This window comes from Lethenteron reissneri, chromosome 58 (assembly GCF_015708825.2).
Source record: "Lethenteron reissneri isolate LAM-NWPU_2019-01 chromosome 58, ASM1570882v1, whole genome shotgun sequence".
NCBI lineage: Eukaryota > Metazoa > Chordata > Hyperoartia > Petromyzontiformes > Petromyzontidae > Lethenteron > Lethenteron reissneri.
The window spans coordinates 1,553,696-1,578,254 of NC_083836.1; the positions used below are offsets into that span (position 1 = coordinate 1,553,696).

General features: G+C 50.3%; 2 protein-coding genes across 4 annotated transcripts in view; one reads left to right on the top strand and one right to left on the bottom strand.

Annotated features, from left to right (window-relative positions):
• Positions 1-6,063: 6,063 nt before the first annotated feature.
• LOC133357410 (uncharacterized) lies at positions 6,064-10,668 on the bottom strand. Of its 2 annotated transcripts, none has more exons than XM_061575336.1 (4): positions 10,655-10,668; positions 10,178-10,223; positions 7,974-8,189; positions 6,064-7,483 (listed from the first exon to the last, which is right to left on the bottom strand). In XM_061575336.1, exons 2-4 carry the CDS (start codon positions 10,191-10,193, stop codon positions 6,567-6,569), a joined length of 1,149 nt encoding a protein of 382 aa, XP_061431320.1. In that variant the 5' UTR covers positions 10,194-10,223; positions 10,655-10,668; the 3' UTR covers positions 6,064-6,566. The 2 variants fall into 2 exon arrangements, with proteins under 2 accessions (XP_061431320.1, XP_061431319.1); XM_061575335.1 differs by lacking the exon at positions 10,655-10,668 and adding an exon at positions 10,357-10,644.
• A 1,252-nt stretch (positions 10,669-11,920) lies between these two features.
• Positions 11,921-24,559, top strand: part of GK5 (glycerol kinase 5) — a 30,687-nt gene continuing 18,048 nt past the window's right edge. The window contains exons 1-5 of one of the 2 annotated variants that reach the window (XM_061575334.1): positions 11,921-13,125; positions 20,397-20,479; positions 21,143-21,375; positions 23,809-23,902; positions 24,396-24,471. In XM_061575334.1, the coding sequence (XP_061431318.1) occupies positions 21,226-21,375; positions 23,809-23,902; positions 24,396-24,471 (320 nt within the window). In that variant the 5' untranslated portion in view covers positions 11,921-13,125; positions 20,397-20,479; positions 21,143-21,225. Of the gene's footprint in view, positions 13,126-18,929; positions 19,416-20,396; positions 20,480-21,142; positions 21,376-23,808; positions 23,903-24,395; positions 24,472-24,559 lie in introns of those variants that run through there. The other variant, XM_061575332.1, reaches the window with a different exon arrangement.

The window sequence follows — 24,559 nt, forward strand, 5'->3', positions numbered from 1 at the left end:
ATCCATTGCTGGATAAGGGTCTACCCGTGCCCTGCGTGTCGTGATTGCACTACATTGTACTTCACCACGCTGGTCAGTACCGGTTGGTAAAAGTGAGCAGTATCATATCGACGTCGAGTGAGAGTGATTCCCTGCTCCAGGCGGGTCCCATCTCCCTGTTTACAGACCCTGAGCCGGTGGTGGAAATTTCACATTCCTATGGCGGGGCCGAATCTACCACGCCCCCCCCTCTCACACATTGGTACTTTATCGACCCAATACGAGGAATGATGATGGGCTGCGTCAACCCGCAACCAGGATATGAACTCCGATTTGCGAGCTGCTAGCTAGACTGCCGAGCCACCTGGCCACAGTGAAATTTGTTTGATCAAGATACGTACTGTACACGTTTCTTTATCCGCACTATCGATTTTCCAAACTGCTTTTAATGCGTGACAAATTTCAAAAGCGAGCATCGCTGACGCAAACTAACGAATCAATCCACGACGTATTTGAATGCGGTCAGGTAACACGACTTGCTCCTGCCCGACCCACGATTATCACGTCCCAACATCTACACATTCAGCCCGGGGCACGCAGGTTAATCTCCACATTCAAACGGGAATTTCCTCTTGCGTGTCAAGCTCTCCACTCGCGTTGCCACCGGTCCCAGGTTTGGCCCGAACAGAGCCAGAGTTGGTATCCTTGTTTACGAGTTGGTAGGATATTAATTTGTACCGAGATCTAATAGAGTTCATGCTGACTGAGAATAGTGTCCGGGTTTAGTTTGTGGGAAAGGTGGAAACCTTGACCCACCCACTCATTCAATCGCCCACCCACTCATTCGTCCACGCACCCTCTCATCCAATCACTCACCCATCCACCCACGAGTGTAACCCACAGTCCAGAAATGAGCATGCGTTTGGGTGGCAGCAACTGCGATCTGTTACCGGAATTGTGTTAAACTTAATGCTAATAAACGTTGGTGGCAGTACAGCAAGTGGGCCCAGTGAACCAGTCTGTGTAGTGGAGTTTTTTTTGCGTTCTCCCCTCGAACGCGTGGTGGGGTTCTCCTGGGTGTTCCGGTTTTCCTCCCACGCTCATTTCACAATTGAAATCGGCCAAAACATCCCAACTTGATGCAGTCCTCCTAATGCCTGCTCACGCCACTGCTGACGGAAGGGTCCCTCTCTAAAGAGCCCCTTTTTAATTTAATTCTTGTCCTGCTTCTTACAAATATGCCAAGAAATATTGTCAGAATGTAACAAAGCCCTCCTGAGAATGAGCACTGAGACTCACAAGTGAGGCTCTTCCTGGATTTGTGAAATTTTGATAGAACTGTGAAGGATTTTTTTTAAAATAATTTTATTCAACATTGCAACGCACTGTCATATTGAAGCGTACGGCTCTGATCAATCTTCTTCCTGGATAAAGGGCCTTTAAAAAGAAACGCAATCCTGATTTCCATCTCGTGGCCAGATTTTTTTTGTCCTCGCCTGACCTCTCAAAAGGGAAAGTGACACGTGTTTTTTTCTTGCCCACACCAAGCCAATACAAATCTCTCACCAAGATGGCAATCGGTCTATAGACAGGAATAATATACACATGGCGATCCGTTTATAGATACCACACTAAAACGAGAGAGATCATAGAAAAAACATAATTCAAATTCTATAAACGTCACCCACCGATCGCAATGCACTTATTGCATCCGAGTGGCTGGGTGGCAGCGCAGTGGCAACGCTTGCACCTCACAGCAAGAGGGGCCTCGCTTTGATTCACCGGTGCCTTTCTGTGTGACGTGTCTGTGTGTCTCCTCCTGTTCCGCATCGGTTCCCTGCGCGTTCTCCTGTTTCCTCCCAAAGCTGAAACACACACACACGCACGCAATGTAACCGAGTATTGGGCAAAGCATCCAAATGCTCAAAATTTTGCCTGGAAATTATTCAGTTGGAATTACGCATCATCAACATCGCCAATCTCAGTGCACTTATTGCAACCTTTTAACACCAGTGAGCTTTGTCCGACATTGATGAATAAAGCTGAGGTCATTATTTTAACGTTTACGAAATATAATTTATTACGCTTTGTATAAATAACTTGTCCAAGCCAATTTCCGTGACACGAAATTTATTTTTTTAAATAATGATTTGTGTTTATCCAATATTTTTATTTTCTTCAGCAATGTGGTTGTTTTTGCACCTATTCCTATTTGTTTTGTTTGCGTCACTGCTCTACGTTAACCGTCTCTGGCTTTTGTCTTCATGGTGAGCCAGGAAACACTTACAACTAGCACTAAAACTCTTTGTATCGTGGCGTTTTCTTGCAATAGTTGTGTGTGTGTTTGTGGGCAAGGGCCAGATTCACAAATCTCCATCCCTGGTATCACTTTTCCTCTGCCGCTGTAAGGCGTGAGGCCATCACTTTCCACAATATTTAACCAGACTGTCGAGACTAAAGTTAATCCGACCTTTCGAAGTCAGTGGGGTATCTATAAATGGATCTCCGTGGGGGGCGGGGGGTTGTTTGCCCGTGTGGTCCACTCTTGTGTCCACATGCCCCGGGACTATTTTGACTACAACGTACGGCTCGTGGTAATGTATGAAATGTCTCGAATTCCACCGCTCTGCACCAATAGCGTACGCACATAAATACATCTGTCATTCATCAGTCAATGTGCTCGTATGAGTTTTCTCTGCCACGTTGAAAACTCGGGCAACGGGAGTTACTGATCGTGCGGTGAAAATCCAAATTTACAAAATCCTTTTGAGCAAAGGGCCTCAGTTGACCCGGCCACGTAGTTGAGAAACAATTGGATTTACAACATTAGAGCCAATACAGTCGGGTGACACGGGTTGTAGCGCTTACATATCACGGCAAGAATGCGCCTGGGTTCGATTCCCAACATTGAGTGCCTGTGTGGAATGAGCGTTCTCCCTCTGCTCTGCCTGGGTTTCTTCCGGGTTCCCTGGTTTCCTCCCATAGCTGAAAATACCGTACATAAATTATACTTTCAAAATACTGAAAATCAAAATACTGAAAATCTACCGGCACACTACCGTACTCAATTGTTTTTTTGGGGGGGTGAGATCGCGTACATATAAAAATGCGTGGCTAAACCCGTCATCACCCGACACAGCCAATTAATAAGGGTTGGCACGTAAACAGAACATGCCAATTTGTTACTAGTACAGCACACCGGTGTGTTGGAGAGCCAAGCCACAACATTTACAACCTGAGTACTCAATCGCAGTACTCAGATTGTAAACGTGAGTACTCAATCTGAGTCCTTCCTTTCCGTGAAAATATCTGAGTACTCGGATTGTAAATGTGTTGGAGAGCTCTCCAACCGGTGTCCTGTATTCGTAACGAATTGGCATGTTCTGTTCACGTGACAAACCTTACTAATTGGCTGTCGAGAGGTCGTGGGTTTCACCACACATTTATTTAATTACGCGATCTAACCCAAAAAAGCTGTATTATGGATGATATTGGTTGCGAAAGCCTACGTGTTAAAATAAATTTCGATTTAAAGCTTTCGTGACTGCAGGGATTCATCTTCTTGGTTCTTTCGGTAAAGTCACGTAGAAGGGAAATAATTAAATAAAAATAAAACATAATAAAATAATTATCACGACGTTTCGGCCACAACGCAAGCAGCCGTCTTCCCGACAGACCTGTTCTTCACCTGAGGACGGCTGCTTATGTTGTGGCCGAAACGTCGTGAGAATTATTTTATAGTTTTATTTTTATTATTTTATTATTTCCCTTCTACGTTACTTTACCGAAAGAACCAAGAAGGTGTTGAAATAAACCCACATAGAGGCGCATAATCGACTATTTAGATCCAGACTGCCGTAGAGATCCAACGACTCATGTTGTGACCAATAGGCAAATGATGAAAGCAGGCAGTGGTGTTACGATGTGGTCCATGGTTTGAGATTTAGACTCGCACAGAGACCAACAGACTTGCCAAGCGACCCAAAGACTTGCGGAGAGACTAAAAACATTCGTGCAGAGATCCATAGGCGAATGATCGAAGTAGCTAATAGTTTGAGATATAGACAGAAAATCCTGAATCCATCCACTCGCTCACTCGCCAGCCTGGTGATATCTGAAATGATACAGCGTACTATGTGGTTCATAACTTTGAGATACAATATAGACTCACATGGAGTTCTCAAAACATAAACAGGGTCAATCGACCTCACGAGCGTTTGGGTTACCGCGACATACATCTTCACAATCCAATATCCATTTTCCAGATATTTCTATTATCGTGATCTGAGTTTCAAATAACTTTGTAGCTGCCTTTCAGAGGTTTTGTTTCCTGTGCCTTGCTGGACACGGAGACGTCGCGTAGCGCGATTCTGTATAACTTTAAAACGTATAACTTTACCAGCTATAATACAACCTATAATGCTTAGAACACATTTGCAGTCAGTTACCACTCAAAATAATGACTCAATTAATATAACAAAATAAATTGAGGTGCTATAATAGCCATGTTAATATCGTACTCCAGAAAATGTTTCGCAATGCACTGATGTATTAAAGCTTTTGAAAAGCAATTAGAAAGTAATTTGAAACTGATATCGAGATATTCGTGACATCTTCAAAAGTAGATGTAATATTTTTGCCTAAATGATTGAGCTTTATGTCATTTCATATTGTTAGGGAATAAAACGAACACATGTAGCCACGATTATCGCGATGTCACGATGTGTTGGCGAAACCTACGATATGATTATCGTGGACCTTGTATCGGAAGCTATGTCGCAGCAGTATTGTGGCGATTTTAAAAACATCTGAGGCATCATTATCCGCTGTGGTACAGCGCCCCCTAGCGGCCGGCCGCGAGTAATATTTACATTTTCAATCCCGCAATCAATTTGAATGAAGATTCATAACTGATTTTATTCATGGGTTAGGCCATGCACAGGCAATTGCGATTTTGCACCACTGCCAATGCAGCATCACCAACTGATTTGTTTAATCTTACAATTGAGACGATCACGGTCTCTTGAATTCTCCCCCAATTCAACAAATTAACTTGACGAACAAAGCCAAAATTGAAAGACGCTTTATCCCAAAAAATAGTGAAACAGTGCTGGTGAGCAGTAGCTCAGGGATAGAGCCAGCGGCAGCTTTAGTCATGAGCAAAGAGAGGGATCAGTCGATAAGCATGGTCATTTCGCATGAGCTGGAACACATTGCCGGGAGACTGCTTGGAAATTTTGTAATGTGCACAATCTTGAAGAGAGGTCTGAGAGGCACGTGGAACCAGACATGCGAGAAGGCAGCCACGGGGCGAGCAGGTGCTGACAACTGCCCAAGCTCTGCGGCCCTCTATATAGTAAGGTGTTATTGGCCAATTAATGTTTACATGTTGGAGGGAACCAGGGTACTCGGAAAAAAACCGACTGTGAGAGGGGGAAACACTCGATTTCATACAGGCAGTTGTGTCTACATTTTAGCAGTACCACGACCTCTGGGCGAGACAGGGTACGGTACGGGCTCCTCCATGACGCCCACAGGAAAGGAGTTTCACAACATTTGTGCGATCCACCCAACCCTCGCTGCCCAAACAAGTGGTGGATTACAGGCAGCCACGTGCATAGCCGCCACCACCACCACCCAGAGGAGTTCACAATCGCAGTGAGCACAACTTAAAAATGCCCTGCCCGATGTGAGAAAATGCAGCAAACACATTCCTGCGGAGGGAGCTGGTCGGAACGTCGGGTTGCTCGGTCAATGGCTGCAGGGTCAACAGGCGGCGTGGTGTATTCCGCAAATATGTCCGACTGTGAGGGCGGGCACAAGCCGGCGTGAGTAGGTTAAACGTTGAGTTTTATAAGGGCACCACGGGGTGACGAACCCCTCCCCACCCAGCCCCACCCCTCCCACCCCCCACCCAGCCCCTCCCCACCCTCCCCTCCCTGCACGACGGACGGACGGACACAATAATCCCCTGTGGGCTGGTGAAACCAGGAGGTTCCTACCAGTAAAATATTTATTCACTTGACAGATCACTTTCAATGTCATAAACAGCATTAACATTACAGCATTAAAATTGCAATTAACAGTAAACAATGAAGATTGCGTATGTAATTTCACGAAAGGCTCAATGTATATAGGTAAGACCATTTTTGTTCGTCAACTTTTGTACGAGGGTCTTCCCCTCACCCAGCGGGAGGTGGGTGGGGGGGTCATCTAGCTATACCTCACCATGCTGGTGAGAAGTGCAGGTTGAAGGTGTAGAATTTGTAACGTGTAAAGTTGAAGAATGTGTAACGTGCACAGAGTCGCAAGAAACCAGACAAGTAGGAAGGCAGCCAGATAATTGCCCAAGATCCGTGGTCCTATATTTTGATTTTTAACCAACTCCAGCAGCCCATAGCAATTTTTTTGTATGCATGGTGTTCCCTCATTCAAGCAGTATCCAAGGTCAAACCTGCTTAGCTGGGTAATTTGGTCAAAGGCCGTTAGTTTTCATAAATCGCAATAAATTCCTACGCAAATTCTTCAACGCATGTTTAATCTACATGCGTCGATTTTGATCGCTCATTCCACAGGTCATCACATGCTTAATATTCCACAAAACAGCCGTGATGTATGACTCTGTTGCCCTGCGAATCCATCGTGAACATAGCCCCAGACTGAGACTGCGATTCCGGATCGGCGATTCTCCTCCTCTTGTCCTTCGACCGCCAACTTGACGTCATCTCACTCTCCTCCACATCGCAATCGGACGTGACGTTTTCGTCCAGGACTTCCAGGACGCTCCCACGCGCCCGCTCCCGAGAGCGGAACGTTTGCGGAGATCCGTGGCCGCGTCGGACCCTCCGGTGCGCGATCACGCGAGCGCCCTGCGTGTCCTGCGTGAACAGCGCAGCTGAGCCACATTCCGAGTCCTCCCACGACGCGTCTCTCACGGGCTCCGTCCGATCCGACCCACCGTCGCCGCTAAACGTGTTCTCCGAATCGCTAAAGGCATCGGTGGCGGTGACGTCCGGGCGGTCCGGCGCCATACACGGGCCAAACGGACGGGAAACAACCTTGCGCTGTTTTTGGAAATTCTCAGATGACAAGTGTGGATGCGACGCAGATCTCGCTTTCAGCGGAGAGAAGCCGTTGCTGTCTTCCATGTCGACACCGCTGGCGTCAAAGCTGCCGGGCCGACTGGATGAGCCGTTTACATCGCCGGTGGCGTTGCCTTCTCGCCGGTGCGTTTCCGTTCTCACCGGAACAGCAGCGGGGTCACTCGCATTTCCAAACTCTGAGCGAGACTCCGCTACAGGGCAGGCATGATCACCGTCACCATCATCGGGTAACGGCCGCTGAGAGCGGTCGTTAGAGAAAGAGGAGTAAGAACGGCCGCCGAACTCCCGCACGCTGCCAATTTTGTCCGATGCGCCACCATCGCTGTTCCCGTCATTCCATCGTCCGGCAGACGAACAGCTCGGTGCTCGCCAGACGCCATCTCCATCCTCGTGGCAGCTTTCTATAGGACGACAAAATGAAAACGGCACGAGGAATTAGACTGTGTAGGAAACATGACGACTGGGTGTGTAACAATTCAATCACACCTAGCGATTCAATTAATTATCTCGATTCACGGTCTTGATAACAAAAAAATCTTTGCTCAACTGTCGTGTTTTACCCTCTCATTTAAATAGTTCTCATTAATTATCTCTATATATTTGATACTTGGTTCACTCCCCTGTAACATTCGCGCATGATTTAGAATAAAAAAGCAGAATGGGATTAGGGCGAGGGCACCATGCAGAGTTAGGAGCGATTCCAGGTATGCATCGGGGATCCTGTATCAGTCTGTCCAATTCTTGGTAAAATAATTGTGCATTTTGTTTTACTCTAAATGGTTGGTGTAGCAACATTAGCACCTTGCCACCTTGAGCAGGTGCCAACAAAGGTCTCCGAGGCACCATGCCCGACACTGCACCAAGCCAACCGTGGTTAACCAGAAAACTAACCCGGTTCTCCGGCCCCCGCTCCGCTGCTGGTGATGAAGAAAGCCGAGATCCGCGTTTGCCGGGCCCCGGGTCGCGGCACCGGCTCGCCGGCACGTGGGTCAAGCGGCCACTGCGGCGGCGGCCTCTTCCTCCTGCGCTGGGCCGTGTCGATCCACACGCCACAACCGCCGTCCTGAGACGGTGCGGCGAAGGGGCCGCAACGGCCTCGCCACTTACCTGCAACGCAGTACCGCAACAGGGCGCCGTAACACAACCGGCGATGGATAGCCGTTGTTATTTATACGCATTCATTAATGCCCCCTTCACACGTTAAGGGCTCACAAGTGACATCATCACATCTACCCCTCTAAGGAGTGAAACGGTAGGATTTATCCACAAATCTGGCTTTTGCCTGATGAAGCTGGTTGTAATTACTGGCGAAACGTCGTACTTAGATTGTAAATGTTGTGGATTTGCTCTCCGAACACACCGGTGTGCTGTACTAGCAACGAATTGGCACGTTCTGTTTACGTGACAAACATTACTAATTGGTTGTGTCGGGTGGTGGCGGGTTTAACGACACATTTATATTTACGCGGTCTAACCCAAAAAAAACTATATTATGGATGATATTGGTCGCAAAAGCCTACGTGTTAAACCGGGTGCTGCGGTTCAACAAAAGTGGACTGCGAAGGAATCACCAATCTCGCTAATATTAGCCAATCAAACGAAGGGGGCATTGTCACATCATTTATCGATCCATGGATCGATTTGCAATGAATCGACGCACTCCATCGCGCCGATGATAAAATCGGACATGAGCCATAATTTTGATTTATAAGTACAGTATAAGCAAGGACTTTTTTTCATCACGGCGATATAACTACATGAACAAATTAATGTCAAAATGTACGTAAATATTGCACATCAATGCTGTTTTGTACGATCTGTGAACCGCCAAATGTAATTCGTGCTGGTTTTCCACTGGCAACGTGCCGTGCCGAGCCGGCCCCGGAAACCAACCTATGACATGTTGTGCTCACAATTTGGTTTATTTTTATTTTTCTACCCGGGATGGGCTCAATGACCTAAACAGAATTTTTTTTCAAGGGTGGAGGGGACTAAAAAGGAGTGTAAGATAAATAAAAAATGTTAACAATATTCTAGAGAAACAATTTGTAAAGGAATATACATCGCAGCGGAAACGTAAAACGGGAAAGCCGTTCATACATCAGTGAACATTTAATAAAAATCCTGGACACGATGATGCAGTATGCAGCGCAAACCACCTGGAAACCACTCTCCAAATGATAACAAAGACAAGAAAGTCCCCCTATAATAACAAATATGTCAACAAACACACTTCACCCCGTAATTCTTGTGCAGGAAGATTGAGTTTGCAGGTCCATACGGCGTACAGCCGTTTCAATACGGGGCAACAAAAGTGTTGATTTGTTTGTGTTTCTCTCTTGTCGGATAAACGTTGATATTTATAAGGGCACGGGGTGACCAATAAGGTCTGTATTTGTAATAAGTAAAGCACTGATAAGGGTTTGTAATACGCATAATAATTGCATGATATAAAGCCTTAACGATTTAAGGGCCGAGGTGGTGGGTGGCCAGCACCACGCCCGGCCGCCTTTGTCTCCCCAGTGGCGGCGATCTTTACCACACACCGCACCAGGCGCATTCATTTGAGGCAGAGTTGACTTACATAAAAAAAACTCACAGACACACAACACAACACAGAGACACACACAGACAGACAGACACACAGAGACACACACAGAGACACACACAAGAGAGACACACAAGAGAGACACACACAACACACACACAACACAGACACACACAACGCACACACAACACAGACACACACAACACACACAACAGACACACACAACGCACACACAACACAGACACAACACAGACACACACAACGCAGACACACAGACACACACACAACACAGACACACACAACACACACAACACAGACACACACAACACAGACACACACACGACACAGACACACACAACACAGACAATACACAACACAGACACACACAATACACAACAGACACACACAACACATACACACAACACAGACAATACACAGACACACACAATACACAACATACACACACAACACGTACACAGACACACAACACAGACACACACAACACAGGGACACAGCGAGTGTGTGAGTGTCTCTATGAAAGACTCACCGAGCTTCGCCGGCATTCCGCCCCCCTCGTCCCCCTGTGTTGAACTCTACGAAAAAAACAAAAAACAAATTATCGTTTGGGTTTATAAAACCGACGGGAGTGATGTACTAAAGGATCCTCTTAACTCAATGGACTTTAACTCCAAAAAAAAACAATTTTAGTGCTGAAACCTTTTTTACCTCAAATTTTTTAACGATTTTGGCGGGAAACTCAACAACGGGGGAGGGGGCGGGGCAAGGTCCGCTTCGCCCCTCCCACTTCCCGACACTGCACCCGAGTGCCGCACGAAACGTCGTCGACAAAGTTTGACAACAACAGTAAGTAGAACCCGCGAGTTTAAAGATTAAACATTACACTTTGCGTTGCACGACAAGAGGGGAGTGGTCGAATGTCGCTTCACAACTCAACTCTGCCCTCGGGGCTTTTTTTTAAAAAGGGATATTACCCGAAACGTCGTTTAGTAACAGATATACCCACCCCCCGCCGCCTGTTAAAGCCACACGCCACCGCTGTGATTGTTTAAAATAAAGTGGCGTAGATTGTTCGTCTTCATATCTCACGCGGCAAGCCGAGAGCCTGGGGCCGTCCGCCCGTGGGGCGCTTTGCGAATGTACAGCGAGGTGAGCCGGGGGGGGGGGGGTCAGAGATGTCCGGCACGTGGTGTGTGACGTGAGTGTGACACGTGCTGTGTGTGTGTGACACGTGTTGTGTGTGACACGTGTTGTGTGTGTGATACGTGTTGTGTGTGTGACACGTGTTGTGTGACACGTGTGTGTGTGTGTGACACGTGTGTGTGTGTGTGACACGTGTTGTGTGTGTGTGACACGTGTTGTGTGTGTGTGACACGTGTTGTGTGTGTGTGACACGTGTTGTGTGTGTGACACGTGTTGTGTGTGTGTGACACGTGTTGTGTGTGTGTGACACGTGGTGTGTGTGACACGTGGTGTTGGCGTGTGTGTGTGACACGTGTTGTGTGTGTGACACGTGGTGTTGTGTGTGACACGTGGTGTTGTGTGTGACACGTGGTGTTGTGTGTGAAACGTGGTGTGTGTGTGTGACACGTGTTGTGTATGTGTGTGTGACACGTGTTGTGTGACACGTGGTGTGTGTGACACGTGGTGTGTGTGACACGTGGTGTGTGTGACACGTGTTGTGTGTGTGACACGTGTTGTGTGTGTGACACGTGTTGTGTGTGTGACACGTGGTGTTGGCGTGTGTGTGTGACACGTGTTGTGTGTGTGACACGTGGTGTGTGTGACACGTGGTGTGTGTGTGTGTGACACGTGTTGTGTGTGTGACACGTGGTGTTGGCGTGTGTGTGTGACACGTGTTGTGTGTGTGTGACACGTGGTGTGTGTGACACGTGGTGTGTGTGACACGTGGTGTGTGTGACACGTGGTGTGTGTGACACGTGGTGTGTGTGTGTGTGACACGTGGTGTGTGTGTGTGTGACACGTGGTGTGTGTGTGTGTGTGACACGTGTTGTGTGTGTGTGTGACACGTGTTGTGTGTGTGTGACACGTGTTGTGTGTGTGTGACACGTGGTGTGTGTGACACGTGTTGTGTGTGTGGCACGTGGTGTGTATGACACGTGTTGTGTGTGTGTGATACGTGTTGTTGGTGTGTGTGACACGTGTTGTGTGTGTGACACGTGTTGTGTGTGTGACACGTGGTGTTGTGTGTGACACGTGTTGTTGTTGGTGTATCGAGGGCGGGCGGGCGCGACATTGCGTGAGGTGGCGCGCGTTGGAGAGTTGCCGCCCTGCCTCGGACGTCTGCTGGACGTCGAGAAGGGCAACCCTCAGCCGCCACTGCGTCTAGAGCTGCCAGTGTGAAGCTGCGTGTGAGTGTGAGAGACGGGGTGAGTGTGAGAGAGCGGGTGAGGGTGTGTGAGTGTGAGAGAGTCCGTGTGTGAGAGAGTTCGTGTGTGAGAGAGTGTGAGTGAGAGATGTTGTGACTGTGAGAGAGCGGGTGAGGGTGTGTGAGTGTGAGAGAGTCCGTGTGTGAGAGAGTTCGTGTGTGAGAGAGTGTGTGAGTGTGAGTGAGAGATGTTGTGACTGTGAGAGAGCGGGTGAGAGAGTGTGTGAGTGTGAGAGAGTCCGTGTGTGAGAGAGTCCGTGTGTGAGAGTGTGAGAGAGTGTGTGAGTGAGAGGTGTTGTGAGTGTGTGTGAGTAAGAGTGTGTGAGTGAGTGTGAGAGAGTGGGTGAGTGTGAGTGAGAGAGTGGGTGAGGGTGTGTGAGTGGGTGAGTGAGAGAGTGTGTGAGTGAAATAGTTTGTGAGTGTGTGTGAGTAAGAGAGTTTGTGAGTGTGAGTGAGAGAGTGTGTGTGTGAGTGTGAGAGAGTGTGTGAGTGAGTGTGAGAGAGTGGGTGAGTGTGAGTGAGAGAGTGGGTGAGGGTGTGTGAGTGGGTGAGTGAGAGAGTGTGTGAGTGAAAGAGTTTGTGAGTGTGAGTGAGAGAGTGTGTGTGTGAGTGTGAGAGAGTGTGTGAGTGAGTGTGAGAGAGTGGGTGAGTGTGAGTGAGAGAGTGGGTGAGGGTGTGTGAGTGGGTGAGTGAGAGAGTGTGTGAGTGAAAGAGTTTGTGAGTGTGTGTGAGTAAGAGAGTTTGTGAGTGTGAGTGAGAGAGTGTGTGTGTGAGTGTGAGAGAGTGTGTGAGTGAGTGTGAGAGAGTGGGTGAGTGTGAGTGAGAGAGTGGGTGAGGGTGTGTGAAGTGGGTGAGTGAGAGAGTGTGTGAGTGAAAGAGTTTGTGAGTGTGTGTGAGTGAGAGAGTGTGTGTGTGTGTGACAGTGTGTGAGTGTGATTGAGCGAGTGCGGCTACGTTCACAACACCACCAACACCCGCTTTCCGTTAACGTGACGATTTAATCAGAAATCCTCACCACTTGTTCGGGAGGTTTTAAACTTCCACGTTGGACACTGCCGAGGACAGCCAGGCTCGACGTCGCCTCTCCGGTGAGTGGCATCGATCCTAGTGGATTTGATCATCTGGGCTGATGTATACAAAGCTGATAATTGTTTTTTTACCCTTCTATCTGGCAACAAAACTGACAGATAGAAGGGTAAAAAAAAAACAATTATCATATTTTTACTGGCAAATGAGGTTCCAATGGTGTATGCAAAGCTGTCAACCCACATGACGCTTCATCACCCCGTATTCTTGTACAAGGAAATTGAGTTTTCAAGTCCATACAGCGGTACAGCCGTTTCAATACGGGCAATTTTTTTAAATGTTTGTGTTTATTTGTTTGTGTTTCTCTCCTTGTGATGGGACTTTGTGGGATGAACGTTGAGATTTGTAAGGGCACGCAGGGGTAACCAATAGGGTCTGGATTTCGATTTAAAGCTTTCGTGACTGCAGGGATTCAGTCTTCTTGGTTCTTTCGGTAAAGTCACGTAGAAGGGAAGTAATAAAATAATAAAAATAAAACATAATAAAATAATTCTCACGACTCGGTCTTATCGACAGACCTGTTCTTCACCTGAAGACGGCTGCTTGCGTTGTGACCGAAACGTCGTGAGAATTATTTTATTATGTTTTATTTTTATTATTTTAGTACTTCCCTTCTACGTGACTTTACCGAAAGAACCAAGAAGACCAATAGGGTCTGGATAGGTTTGTAATAAGGTTGACATGTATGTGGTTATGATTATGAATGTTTACGTACAAGTCCTGCTTGTCAATCCACTGCTGGATGAGGAGCCCCCCCCCCCCACGCACATGGGGGGGGGGGGTGGCATGGGACCACAGCAAGGTTCAGAATTCATTCACCACGCGTAGATACAAAAACAACTCGTTGAGCCACACGGGGCCGTCCATAAATGACGTCACGCACCTGGGGGGGGGGTCAGACATTTATGACGATGTGTGACGAGGGGGGGGGGAGAAATGTGACGTCACATCAAAATGCACAACTTTAAATAAGTATATAATTGTTCTAACATCACTAATTGTTATTACAACACTCCTACAACATCAGAGTGCAGCGCCACATTAAACACGCACTACAACGACAATAGTTTAAAGCGATTTGAAGCATTTTTTATTTTCAAAATGGAAATATGTTTTTGGGGGGGGAGGGGGGCAGAGCTTTGTGACGTCATATTTGAGGGGGGTCTGATTTTTTGTGACGATGGGGGGGGGGGGGGGGTCAAAAATCGTCCAAAACCGCGTGACGTCATTTATGGGTGGCCCTACACGCGTGGGGCGATTATGATGCCCGTGGTCGAGTCTTTGGTCATTGGGCCCCATGCAGAGGTCGCAAACGGGTTTTGATTCCTTACCCGTACCCGGCCGCACCAGGGTCGCAAATGGGTACCCGTACCCGGCTGGGTACGGGTACCCGTTCCCTACCCGTACCCTACCCGAAATGAGTGACAAACAGTGACTCACGACCTACCCGTACCCGGCCGCACCAGGGTCGCAAACGGCTACCTGTCCCTGTACCCGGCTGGGTACGGGTATCGGGTAGGGTACGGGTAGCCGGTTGCGACCTCTGGCCCCATGTCGTCAGATCTCGGAAGCTAAAGCAGGATTTTGAGATTGGGTCACCCGGTGGTTGTGGCCACTGCGCACGTGGCCCGCTAACCATCACTGTGGAGGCAGCGAGCGGGGAGGTTGGTGGATCACCGCACAGATGGGTGTCGAGGGAGGTGCCGTACTCTGGCTCGCCAGAGGGCAGTAACAGCAAGTGGACTAATCGCCATCTGTTGCCATCTGTACGGGGATCGAGAGTTGCTCGCGTGAGTTTTTTCCGGGCGCTCCGAATTTGTTTTGTTTTATTCCCCACTTTGTACGGCATAATAAGCACCCGTCGTTAATTCGGTGAAGGTATCTTAACGTAACAACCCAGTGTTGCAGGACCCTCCTGAAAAAGAGCCCTGAGTGTGTGGCTTTCCTCGATACATAACTCGCCATCAGGTTTGGTTCACTCGATCACCACTGCGGAGATGCGTGGTGAGCAACAGATGGCAAATGCTGGACTGTGCAATACAGGGACTCCTCTACTTACGAACATTCGACTTACGAACTTTCCGAGATACGAACAAACCTGTCCGTCCGTATGTCCAGTTGCCTGTTCGGACCGAGAGTCGTAAGTTCAACCACCGCGCAATAGATGGCGGTGGTGGCATCTACATCTGCAGAACGTGAAGCACCAGTGGCATCTACAGGACATTATGCAACTTTTACTGGTAGGAACCGCCAGGTTACACCAGCTCACAGGGGATTATTGTGTCCGTCCGTCGTGCAGGGATGGGCTGGGTGGAGAGGGGAGGGTGGGGAGGGTGGGGCTGGGTGGGGAGGGGAGAGGTGGGGAGGGGCTGGGTGGGGAGGGGCTGGGTGGGAGGGTGGGGCTGGGTGGGAGGGGTGGGGGGGCTGGGTGGGGAGGGGCTGGTCACCCCTGTGGTGCCCTTATAAAACTCAACGTTTAACCTACTCACGCCGGCTTGTGCCCGCCCTCACAGTCGGGCATATTTGCGGAATACACCACGCCGCCGTTGACCCTGGCCATTGACCGAGCAACCCAACGTTCCTACTAGCTCCCTCCGCAGGAATGTGTTAAAGCCATCCCCCGTGTTTAGTGTACATGGCGCACAACGTGGTTGGAATCGACGGGAGTAAAGTTGGACTTACGAACAAATCGACTTACGAACAGACCTCTGGAACCTCACTCGTTCGTAAGTAGTCCATGTACTTCTATGCTCCCACCGCGTGATTCCTTTCCGCCTTGGCCCACCCGCCCCTTACTGACCAGCGTGGTGAAGTATGGTCAAATAATCCCCTTCCCCGCCCCCCCCCCCATGACACGCACGGCGTGGGGAGGCCCTCTCATCCATCAGTGGATGAACACACGTCACGCCGATTAGTGTGGGTTGGTGAAGGCCGGTAGCATAGAGAGTGCAGTAATGTACACCTGTGGAGTTGTTTGCACTGCTACCCACCACACAGCCCCCAACGCAATATAAATACAAATTGTGTAGCATTGTTGCGATCGATTTTCTGTCGGTTGAAATTAAATTGTGGTGAGTTATTGTGATGGTGGTTTACCCAGGAAAGGCTCGCTGACGAGTGAGCCTTGCTGTTGCTCTGTGTGTAATCCCAATTCGATTACGGTTATTTGCGGGTAATGTTTCAGCATTACGAGAATTTGGCCCAATTATTACTGTGTTTGGTCACCGAAGTTTGGTTTCAAAGTACATCGGGGCCACGTGGCTATGATGATCAGGGACAGCCGATAAAGTGACAAGTCCACTTTCCAGGGTCACATGGTTGCCAGGTGTGGTTCACCGCCCTGTGAATTCCCACCCTCCCCTTGGTTAAAACTAAAACAAGTACGATGGTTCACGCACTGCAATTCCAACTAACTAGCGTGGTGAAGTATGAACAAACAGCCAGCTGTGACCGACCGTGGAGGTCGTCATCCAGCAGTGGATTGGCAAAGAGTTTAAAATGATTAAATTGTGGTTATTTCAGCCTTTGTTCCGGTTTGTTGTGCGTGGGTGTCCAAGTTTCTGATCCGTCACGGTGGTGAATATGCACTGATTGAACACTTTCCTTTTGGGGAACATTGATATTTTACTTTTCAGTGTTACAGAAGCACATCGTCTGGCTCGGATTTGCCTATTTCTTCATACCATTGATCCCGATCTTCATTCGATAATTGCCTTCAGTTAATAACAGTAATCATAATTTACTTACCCAGGAGAGTCACACTGAGTCATAAGCACTCTTTTTTTTACTAAGGGGTCCTGCTGCTGCATTGTGTTGTTGTTTTAAGATGTTTTCAGCCAACTAATGACGCGTGTTTATTATACAAGTGAGAGGAAATCGGAGTAAACGCGCGCGCGCGAGGGAGCACTTCATCCCCGTACAGATGGCCACAGATGGCGATTAGTCCCTTTGCTGTACTGCCGGGTCCTACGTTTTTTTCCCCTCCACATGTATAAACATGCGTCTGGAGTTTCGATTTAAAGCTTTCGTGACTGCAGGGATTCATCTTTTTGGTTCTTTCGGTAAAGTCACGTAGAAGGGAAATAATAAAATAATAAAAATAAAACATAATAAAATACTTCTCACGACGTTTCGGCCACAACGCAAGCAGCTGTCCTCAGGTGAAGAAACAGGTCTGTCGAGAAGACAGCGTCAGACCTGGTCTCCACCTGAGGACGGCTGCTTGCGTTGTGGCTGAAACGTCGTGAGAATTATTTTATTATGTTTTATTTTTATTATTTAATTATTTCCCTTCTACGTGACTTTACCGAAAGAACCAAGAAGATGCGTCTGGAGTGTTTGACTGCTGCTATAATTCTCCACGTGATGATGACAAACCACTTCGTTGTTGGGCTATCATTTGTTATAGCCAGGTCACACAGCTCATTGTGGGGCCTTATCTGATAAGTTGTTTAGTTATCTTGAACCCAATTTTGCAGCCTTCGATGTTTCGTTCGTTCGTAGGTTCCTCTTATCGCGATTGACTGCGACGTGTCCACATCACCTCGGGCAGAACGAGATTTCACTCGGCGATTTTCTTTTCTGTCATAGCCAGCGACGCTTTCAAATGAGGCTGGACTTTTTTCGGCAGCCGCGGAACGCGACGTGACCGGAATTGCAAGCGCCACGGATGGAATCCCGCGAGTCACCCACATAGCAAGACCATATTGAGATAAAACAGAAATGTAAAAAAATGCAAAAAGACTCAAGACCACCGTCAAACAGATTCCTGTGGAGGGAGCTGGTAGGAACGTTGGGTTGCTCGGTCAATGGCCAGGGTCAACGGCGGCGTGGTGTATTCCGCACAAGCCGGCGTGAGGAGGTTAAACGTTGAGTTTTATAAGAGTACCACGGGGTGACCAGCCCCTCCCCACCCAGCCCCACCCCACCCAGCCCCACCCTCCCCACCCAGCCCCTCCCCACCCTCCCCACCCCCCACCCAGCCCAACCCCTCCCTCCCACCCCCCACCCAGCCCCACCCTCCCCACCCAGCCCTCCCCACCCAGCTCCTCTCTCCACCCAGCCCCTCCCCACCTTCCCCTCCCCACCCAGCCCCACCCTCCTCTCCCCACCCAGCCCCTCCCCACCCTCCCCTCTCCACCCAGCCCCACCCCTCCCATTTTTTGATGCACGACGGACGGACGGACACAATAATCCCCTGTGGGCTGGTGTAACCAGGAGGTTCCTACCAGTATAACCACATTACAATCCACCGCCGGATGAAGGCCTCTCCAATCCATTATAATACGTATCACCACACTTGTCATCCCTACCGATTGAAGCGGTAGATCGGCTTCCGATTTTAAATCCTTTTTGAATGGTTGTCGTGGGCTAGGTGATTTTCAGAGCAAAGGGAGAGAGAAAAAAGAATTGCATTCAAAAAGTTTGATGTCACAGATCATTGCAGAGTGGTGGGACTGCCTTCAGAAGTCTGTTCGGCGATAGGGTTCAAACCACTGCTGGGTGGTCACGGGAAATCAAGTAACCTGCGATCCATGTGAACCCCTGACCTGAGTTGGATTACCTCCCACGGCCACCAACACCAGTGAGGATGTTCTCAACCGGTCCTGGGCCTCCCCTAGGTCGACTCGGCCTCAAATGAGTACCTGGTGCGATGTTTAAACGTCACCACTGGGGGAGACAAAGGGGGCCGGGCGTGGTGCTGGCCACCCACCCCCCCCCCCTTGTGTAGTTCCGGCCTTCATAGGTGCTGCTCGCTAACAGCACTTGGCCCAACAGCCTGTTAAGGCTTTACTGCGCATAACTTGGCAGACGTGCGCTGCCTCATCAAGCGTCGTCACTCTGACACGTGGCCAGAACTGCTCTAACCGGTTTGGCAGTGTCATTGACATGCTCACCATCGGGTATTTTCACCGAGTTACCGGGTAAGCAAAGCCTTTGTAGAGCGCATGCGATGTTCAACAACTACAACAAAAACACCCGACAGTGTAGAGACGATATACATGGATTAACGAGAACAACGCAAGCATCGATGAGCTGATGTGTGCAGCTCAAGGAACGGAACGTGTCGGAGGGTACGTCCGCCGTGAAGACGGAGCGATGAAATCGAGTCATGTGCGGATGCCGGTTGGATCGTCACGTCGTGGGGCCATGAGTGGTGCCGACGGCGGTGGCTTGGAGAGGCCTTCATCCAGCAGTGGAGTGTCCATGGCCTACAGTTGTGACGATTAAACAGCTGGAGACGGCTGTCTTCATTTTTTTCCACTTCATCTCAGCTGTTCGTACGCTTTCGGTAAGAGTTGGCAGTGTGGTTGTAGTGGGCTGGGTGGTTGTAGTGGGCTGGGTGGTTGTCGTGGGCTGGGTGGTTGTAGAGGGCTGGGTGGTTGTAGTGGGCTGGGTGGTTGTCATGGGCTGGCTGGTTGTAGTGGGCTGGGTGGTTGTAGTGGGCTGGCTGGTTGTCGTGGGCTGGGTGGTTGTAGTGGGCTGGGTGGTTGTAGTGGGCTGGGTGGTTGTAGTGGGCTGGGTGGTTGTACTGGGCTGGGTGGTTGTAGTGGGCAGTTGGTTCGTGGATCTGCGGGGTCTTTACACCGACGCTGCCTGTTGAGCAAAGCCCGCATCCCGCACGGTGCTGCCCCACTGCTGCTGCCGCTGCGGCCGCTGTTGGCCGAGTGAGATTCTGGAAGTGCTGACAGCCGCCGGTGCCTTCAGCAAATAATGCGTCGTGGTAATCGCGCGCACTCCTGAAAGCGGTTCGTACGACACGATCCACGGCACCTTTCTCACACCGCGGCAGGCAATCGATTTCGGGCCGAGCCGACCTCCGGGCATGCCCACGACCGCTTCAGATCTCGCCCCCGCCACCGACGGGCACGGCCGCCGTTGCTGGCCGGCGGAAGCCGAGACGCGTTCGTGCGTAGACGACGCGAAAGCACGTTGGTGCTGGCGTGCTATGCGGAGGGCCGTCGCCTGGAACGTCGCCGGTTATATATTTATTTTGGGGATATTTTGTTGTGCAGCACCGCCAACGCAGAAGCGTCGCCCAAATAAAAATAGTATTTATGGCGCACACTTTGTTCCCTGAGAGCGTGAAAGTCGAGCGTGCGTGACACCCCCCCCCCCCTCGCCATCACGGAGGACACAACATGCCCTCCCTCCCCCCGACGACTATCTCATTAATGTTTAGCCAGAGGCAGCGCGAACTCAAAGTTTCTTCCGCTCCTCCTGCTGCTCCCCCTCCCCCCCCGTGTTGTTTTCTTTCATTTCTTTGTGGCAGCGTCGGACGCGAGGCACGAGCAGAATAACGCGGCCGAGTGACGGCCGGGACGCCCAGAGTGAGAAGGCGCTTGGCGGAACGTGGTGCGTACAATAGCAGAGCGCGTAGAGTGGCACGGTGCGTGGGGTGACACAACACTTAGAGTGAGACACGGTGCGTACAATAGCAGAGCGCGTAGAGTGGCACGGTGCGTTGGGTGACACAACACTTAGAGTGAGACACGGCGCGTAGTGTAACAGAGCGCGTAGAGTGGCACGGTGCGTGGGGTGACACAACACTTAGAGTGAGACACGGCGCGTAGAGTAACAGAGCGCGTAAAGTGGCACGGTGCGTGGGGTGACACAACACTTAGAGTGAGACACGGTGCGTAGAGTAACAGAGCGCGTAGAGTGGCACGGTGCGTGGGGTGACACAACACTTATAGTGAGACACGGTGCGTAGAGTAACAGCGCGTAGAGTGGCACGGTGCGTTGGGTGACACAACACTTAGAGTGAGACACGGCATGTAGAGTAACAGAGCACATCTAGTGGCACGACACATAGACTAATGCGGTGGTAGAGCCACATGAGACTTAGTAAGACAGCACCTCGAGTTACACTTGAGAGTGACACATTGCTTAGATTGGCACACTGCGTAGAGTGACACGCACTGCGTAGAGTGACACGCACTGCGTAGAGTGACGCACGGCGTCCCGGTCGCGAACTCGGCTTAATAACGCAGCTCGTTGCCGCCTGCCATCTCCTAGCCCAGGATGAGCACCGGGAGGTGACGGCGGTCGCGCCGGTGGAGGGAGATCGGCTGTTTGTGCGGCGGCGCCGGCGGCGTGGGATGGACGCCCCTAATCGGCTCGAGCCGCAGGACGACGGGCGCGGCGACGGCGCCGAGCGCTTCATCCTAGGCGCCGACGTGGGCACCACGACGCTGCGCTGCCACGTCTACGACGCGAACGCGAGGATCAGGGGCAGCGCCAGCAGCGAGGTGAGCGCGAAAGCCGTCGGACTTCGCTCCCCCCACCGCCCGCCCGCTGTGGCTGCGCTGGTCTGCTTGCGGCGTTAATTCACATTTAAAATTTGGACGTTTCACGTGGATCACACTGGTCAACACACTTTTTCTGGCATAAGGTATTCCAACGGTTTGAATGTAATTTTGGGGTGCTGATTCCAAATCTGGCATCAGTTTTTGTCTATCACATCAGGTTTTTGAGATATCAAATATTGCATTTTCAATAAAAACTGCAGAAGAAAAATATTAAATAAATGTGGATTTCTACATAAAATGATATTATAAACACACTATCCTAAAAATACAGCACCATATTTAAACACTAAAGCAGTCACTGACTCGCAACAACTTGTGACAGATTTAATTTCGGGTAAAATGAATGAAAATGGGGTATGCCGATAGCATAAAAATGAGATGTGATAGAGCAAATTTGAGATCAGATTTGGAATCAGAACCCTGAAATTAGTCTAAAACATTTGCAAAAGTCCAGTCCAGATTTTTTTTTTGTTGACCAGTGTTATCGAATTGACCTCAGGAACTAGTTCTGTGATGTTATCTTCCAATGCCACCGACAGATAACAGGTCCGAGGTCTGACGAGATTTTGGAGGGCGCGTTGCGACAGATTTGATCGTAGGGGCTTGAAACCAGCGAGATAAAAAAAAGGCGCACAAGCGTGAATTACCGTACCGCTGCCTCGGCAGCGTTAACGATCGTCACGAGCAAGGCGCCAGTGACCGACCCCACACAAGAACTTCTGGGGCTCAACCTACCCAGGAAAACTCAGGCCCTGTTAGTTCAGCCGGCAGGGCCACGGTCAGCTCAGCAGCTCTGTCACAAGGACGGCCACGGCCCAAGACCGTCGGATAACGGTGGCAGCTACCGGACATCGCAGGTACACAGAGACCCACAGAGTTACATCGGGGTAACATAAAGGCTCATAGACCGCAGCCTAGGACTATCAGGTAGTGGTAGCGGTTGCAGGTAATTATCGTGTGGATGTGCAAATTAAGCAGAGCAACCAACGACAACGAAATGACTTGCACACTAAGCTCACGTCAGAACTCATTGCAAGCAGGATAAATAATGAATAGCGTCACAGAAGACGCGTGCAAATAAACCGTGCGTGCAGCCTCAGACATAACAGACCTTGGTCACAGCATTCATAGCGATAGCGGCAGAGGTGATCTTGCAGCACGGCCTTAACACAGACACGTGGCCGGAGAAGGTCGATGTGGAATCTTGTTAGATTGGCCTACGAGGACATTATGAAGTTGTGGTCGACCACAAACCACTGCCAGAAGATTGTAACGTCATGCCTTGCGCAATGTGTAGAAAAAGGACATTGAGCCCGTATGGTAACTTTAAAGACTTTAATTAAGGAGTTCTCAGGACAGTGATTAGTTCACACAAAAAAGCTCAAGTGATGCCATTGCTCTTGGTCCATGCAGTAAGTGACGCTCCGTCATGCCCTACTGCTTGTCCTTACATGTGGTAGTGCAGCGCTTAGCCTCAAATGAGTACCTGGTGCGATGTGTAAACATCGCCACTGGGGAAACAAAGGCGGCCGGGCCTGGTGCTGGCCACCCCCCTTGTGCCCTTCCAGCCTTCATAGGTGCTGCTCGCTAACAGCACTTGTCCCCAACAGTCAGTTAAGGCTATACAGCGGATCTTTGTCTTTGTACTTGAATATGCATGAGCACACCTCAAATGCACCATGTCGTATCGCACCTATATCAATATACATGACCATGCTGCACGTCACAGAAGAGAGCACAGCAGATGTGGTCACCCCCCCCCCCGCACCGATGGAAAATTAAGAACAGCAGTCAACGACGTGACCTGCTACGGTCACCAGAGCCAGGCCACGGCGAGCAAACGTGGAGGTGAATCCTCCTGGTTGTTGTCTCCACGTTTTTCTGGCACTGACCCGTTGTTCGGTTTCCCAGTTTTCTCGTGGGTCGAGTCCCGAACAGCAACGCAACTTTTGACAACGTAACTTTTGTCGTTTTGTTCGCGCTATTGGGTCAGCTTTGTGAGGATTATCGCAACTCCGCCCCCACCCCATTAGAGAGAGCAGACAGACAGATGGACGGACAGACTGACAGACAGACACATTCAGACGGACAGATGGAGAGATGGACAGAGAAACGGACGGACAAAAAAACACACGAACAGACAGACACACACGTTTGACAGACGGACGGACATTCAGATGGACGAACAGACAGACGGATAGTCAGACAGATAAACGGACAGACGAACATACAGATACACGACGGGCAGACGCACAACGGGCAGACGCCAGCCAGGCAGAAGGAACGCAAGTGACGCTTCCAGCATTGGTAGCGGAGCGCCGGAGGAGGAGAAAGAGGGGGGGGGATGGTAACGTGCTGCTCCGTGTTGGGCAGATCAAGCTGCTGTACCCATCGACGGGCGCCGTGGAGCTGGATCCCGACGCGCTCTTCTGCCAGTTCGTGGACGTCACGCGGCGCGCCATGGCAGGTACGTGGCCGCCCGGGCCGCGGTGCCTGCTGGGAGGTTCGTTGGAAGTCGCGAGGCGACGGCTGACGGCGCCACTCTGCGAGCCCCGCCGCTGCTGGACGAAGGCCTCCCGCGCGCCGTGGCGGTTGCTTGACCGTACTATACCGCACTGGGGTTTGGGTGGGGGGGGGGGCGGTGGTGGTTTAGGACCGATTCGGCTGTCGCCCGCCGCCGATGGTTAGCCACGGCCGGGAATCGAACTCGGGTAGCCGGGTCCGTGGCGTAGTGCGCGCTAACCGCTGCGCCGCCACTCTACGTGTGTATATCATCGTCGTCGTAAGTCACGATCCGTCCTCTGCCGGATGAAAGCTACCCCAAGCCCATCGCCCTCTCTTACAACCCGCCTGGCACATGGAACAGTGCACCTAGAGCCCGCTTCTTTCCGGTGCTGTTGTCTCCTCCCTGACCCCTGACCCCCGATCCCCGACCCCTGACCCCCGTGCCATCCACACAGATGCTGGCGTGGAGGCAGCACAGGTGTTGGGCCTCGGCATCTCCACACAGAGGGCGACGTTCACCACCTGGCACAGGTAGCAGCAACCCCTGATGCGAGGCCTCACCCTGACCCTAAAACTGACCCTAAAAACCCCAACCCTCACCGGGACCTTAAAAACCCTA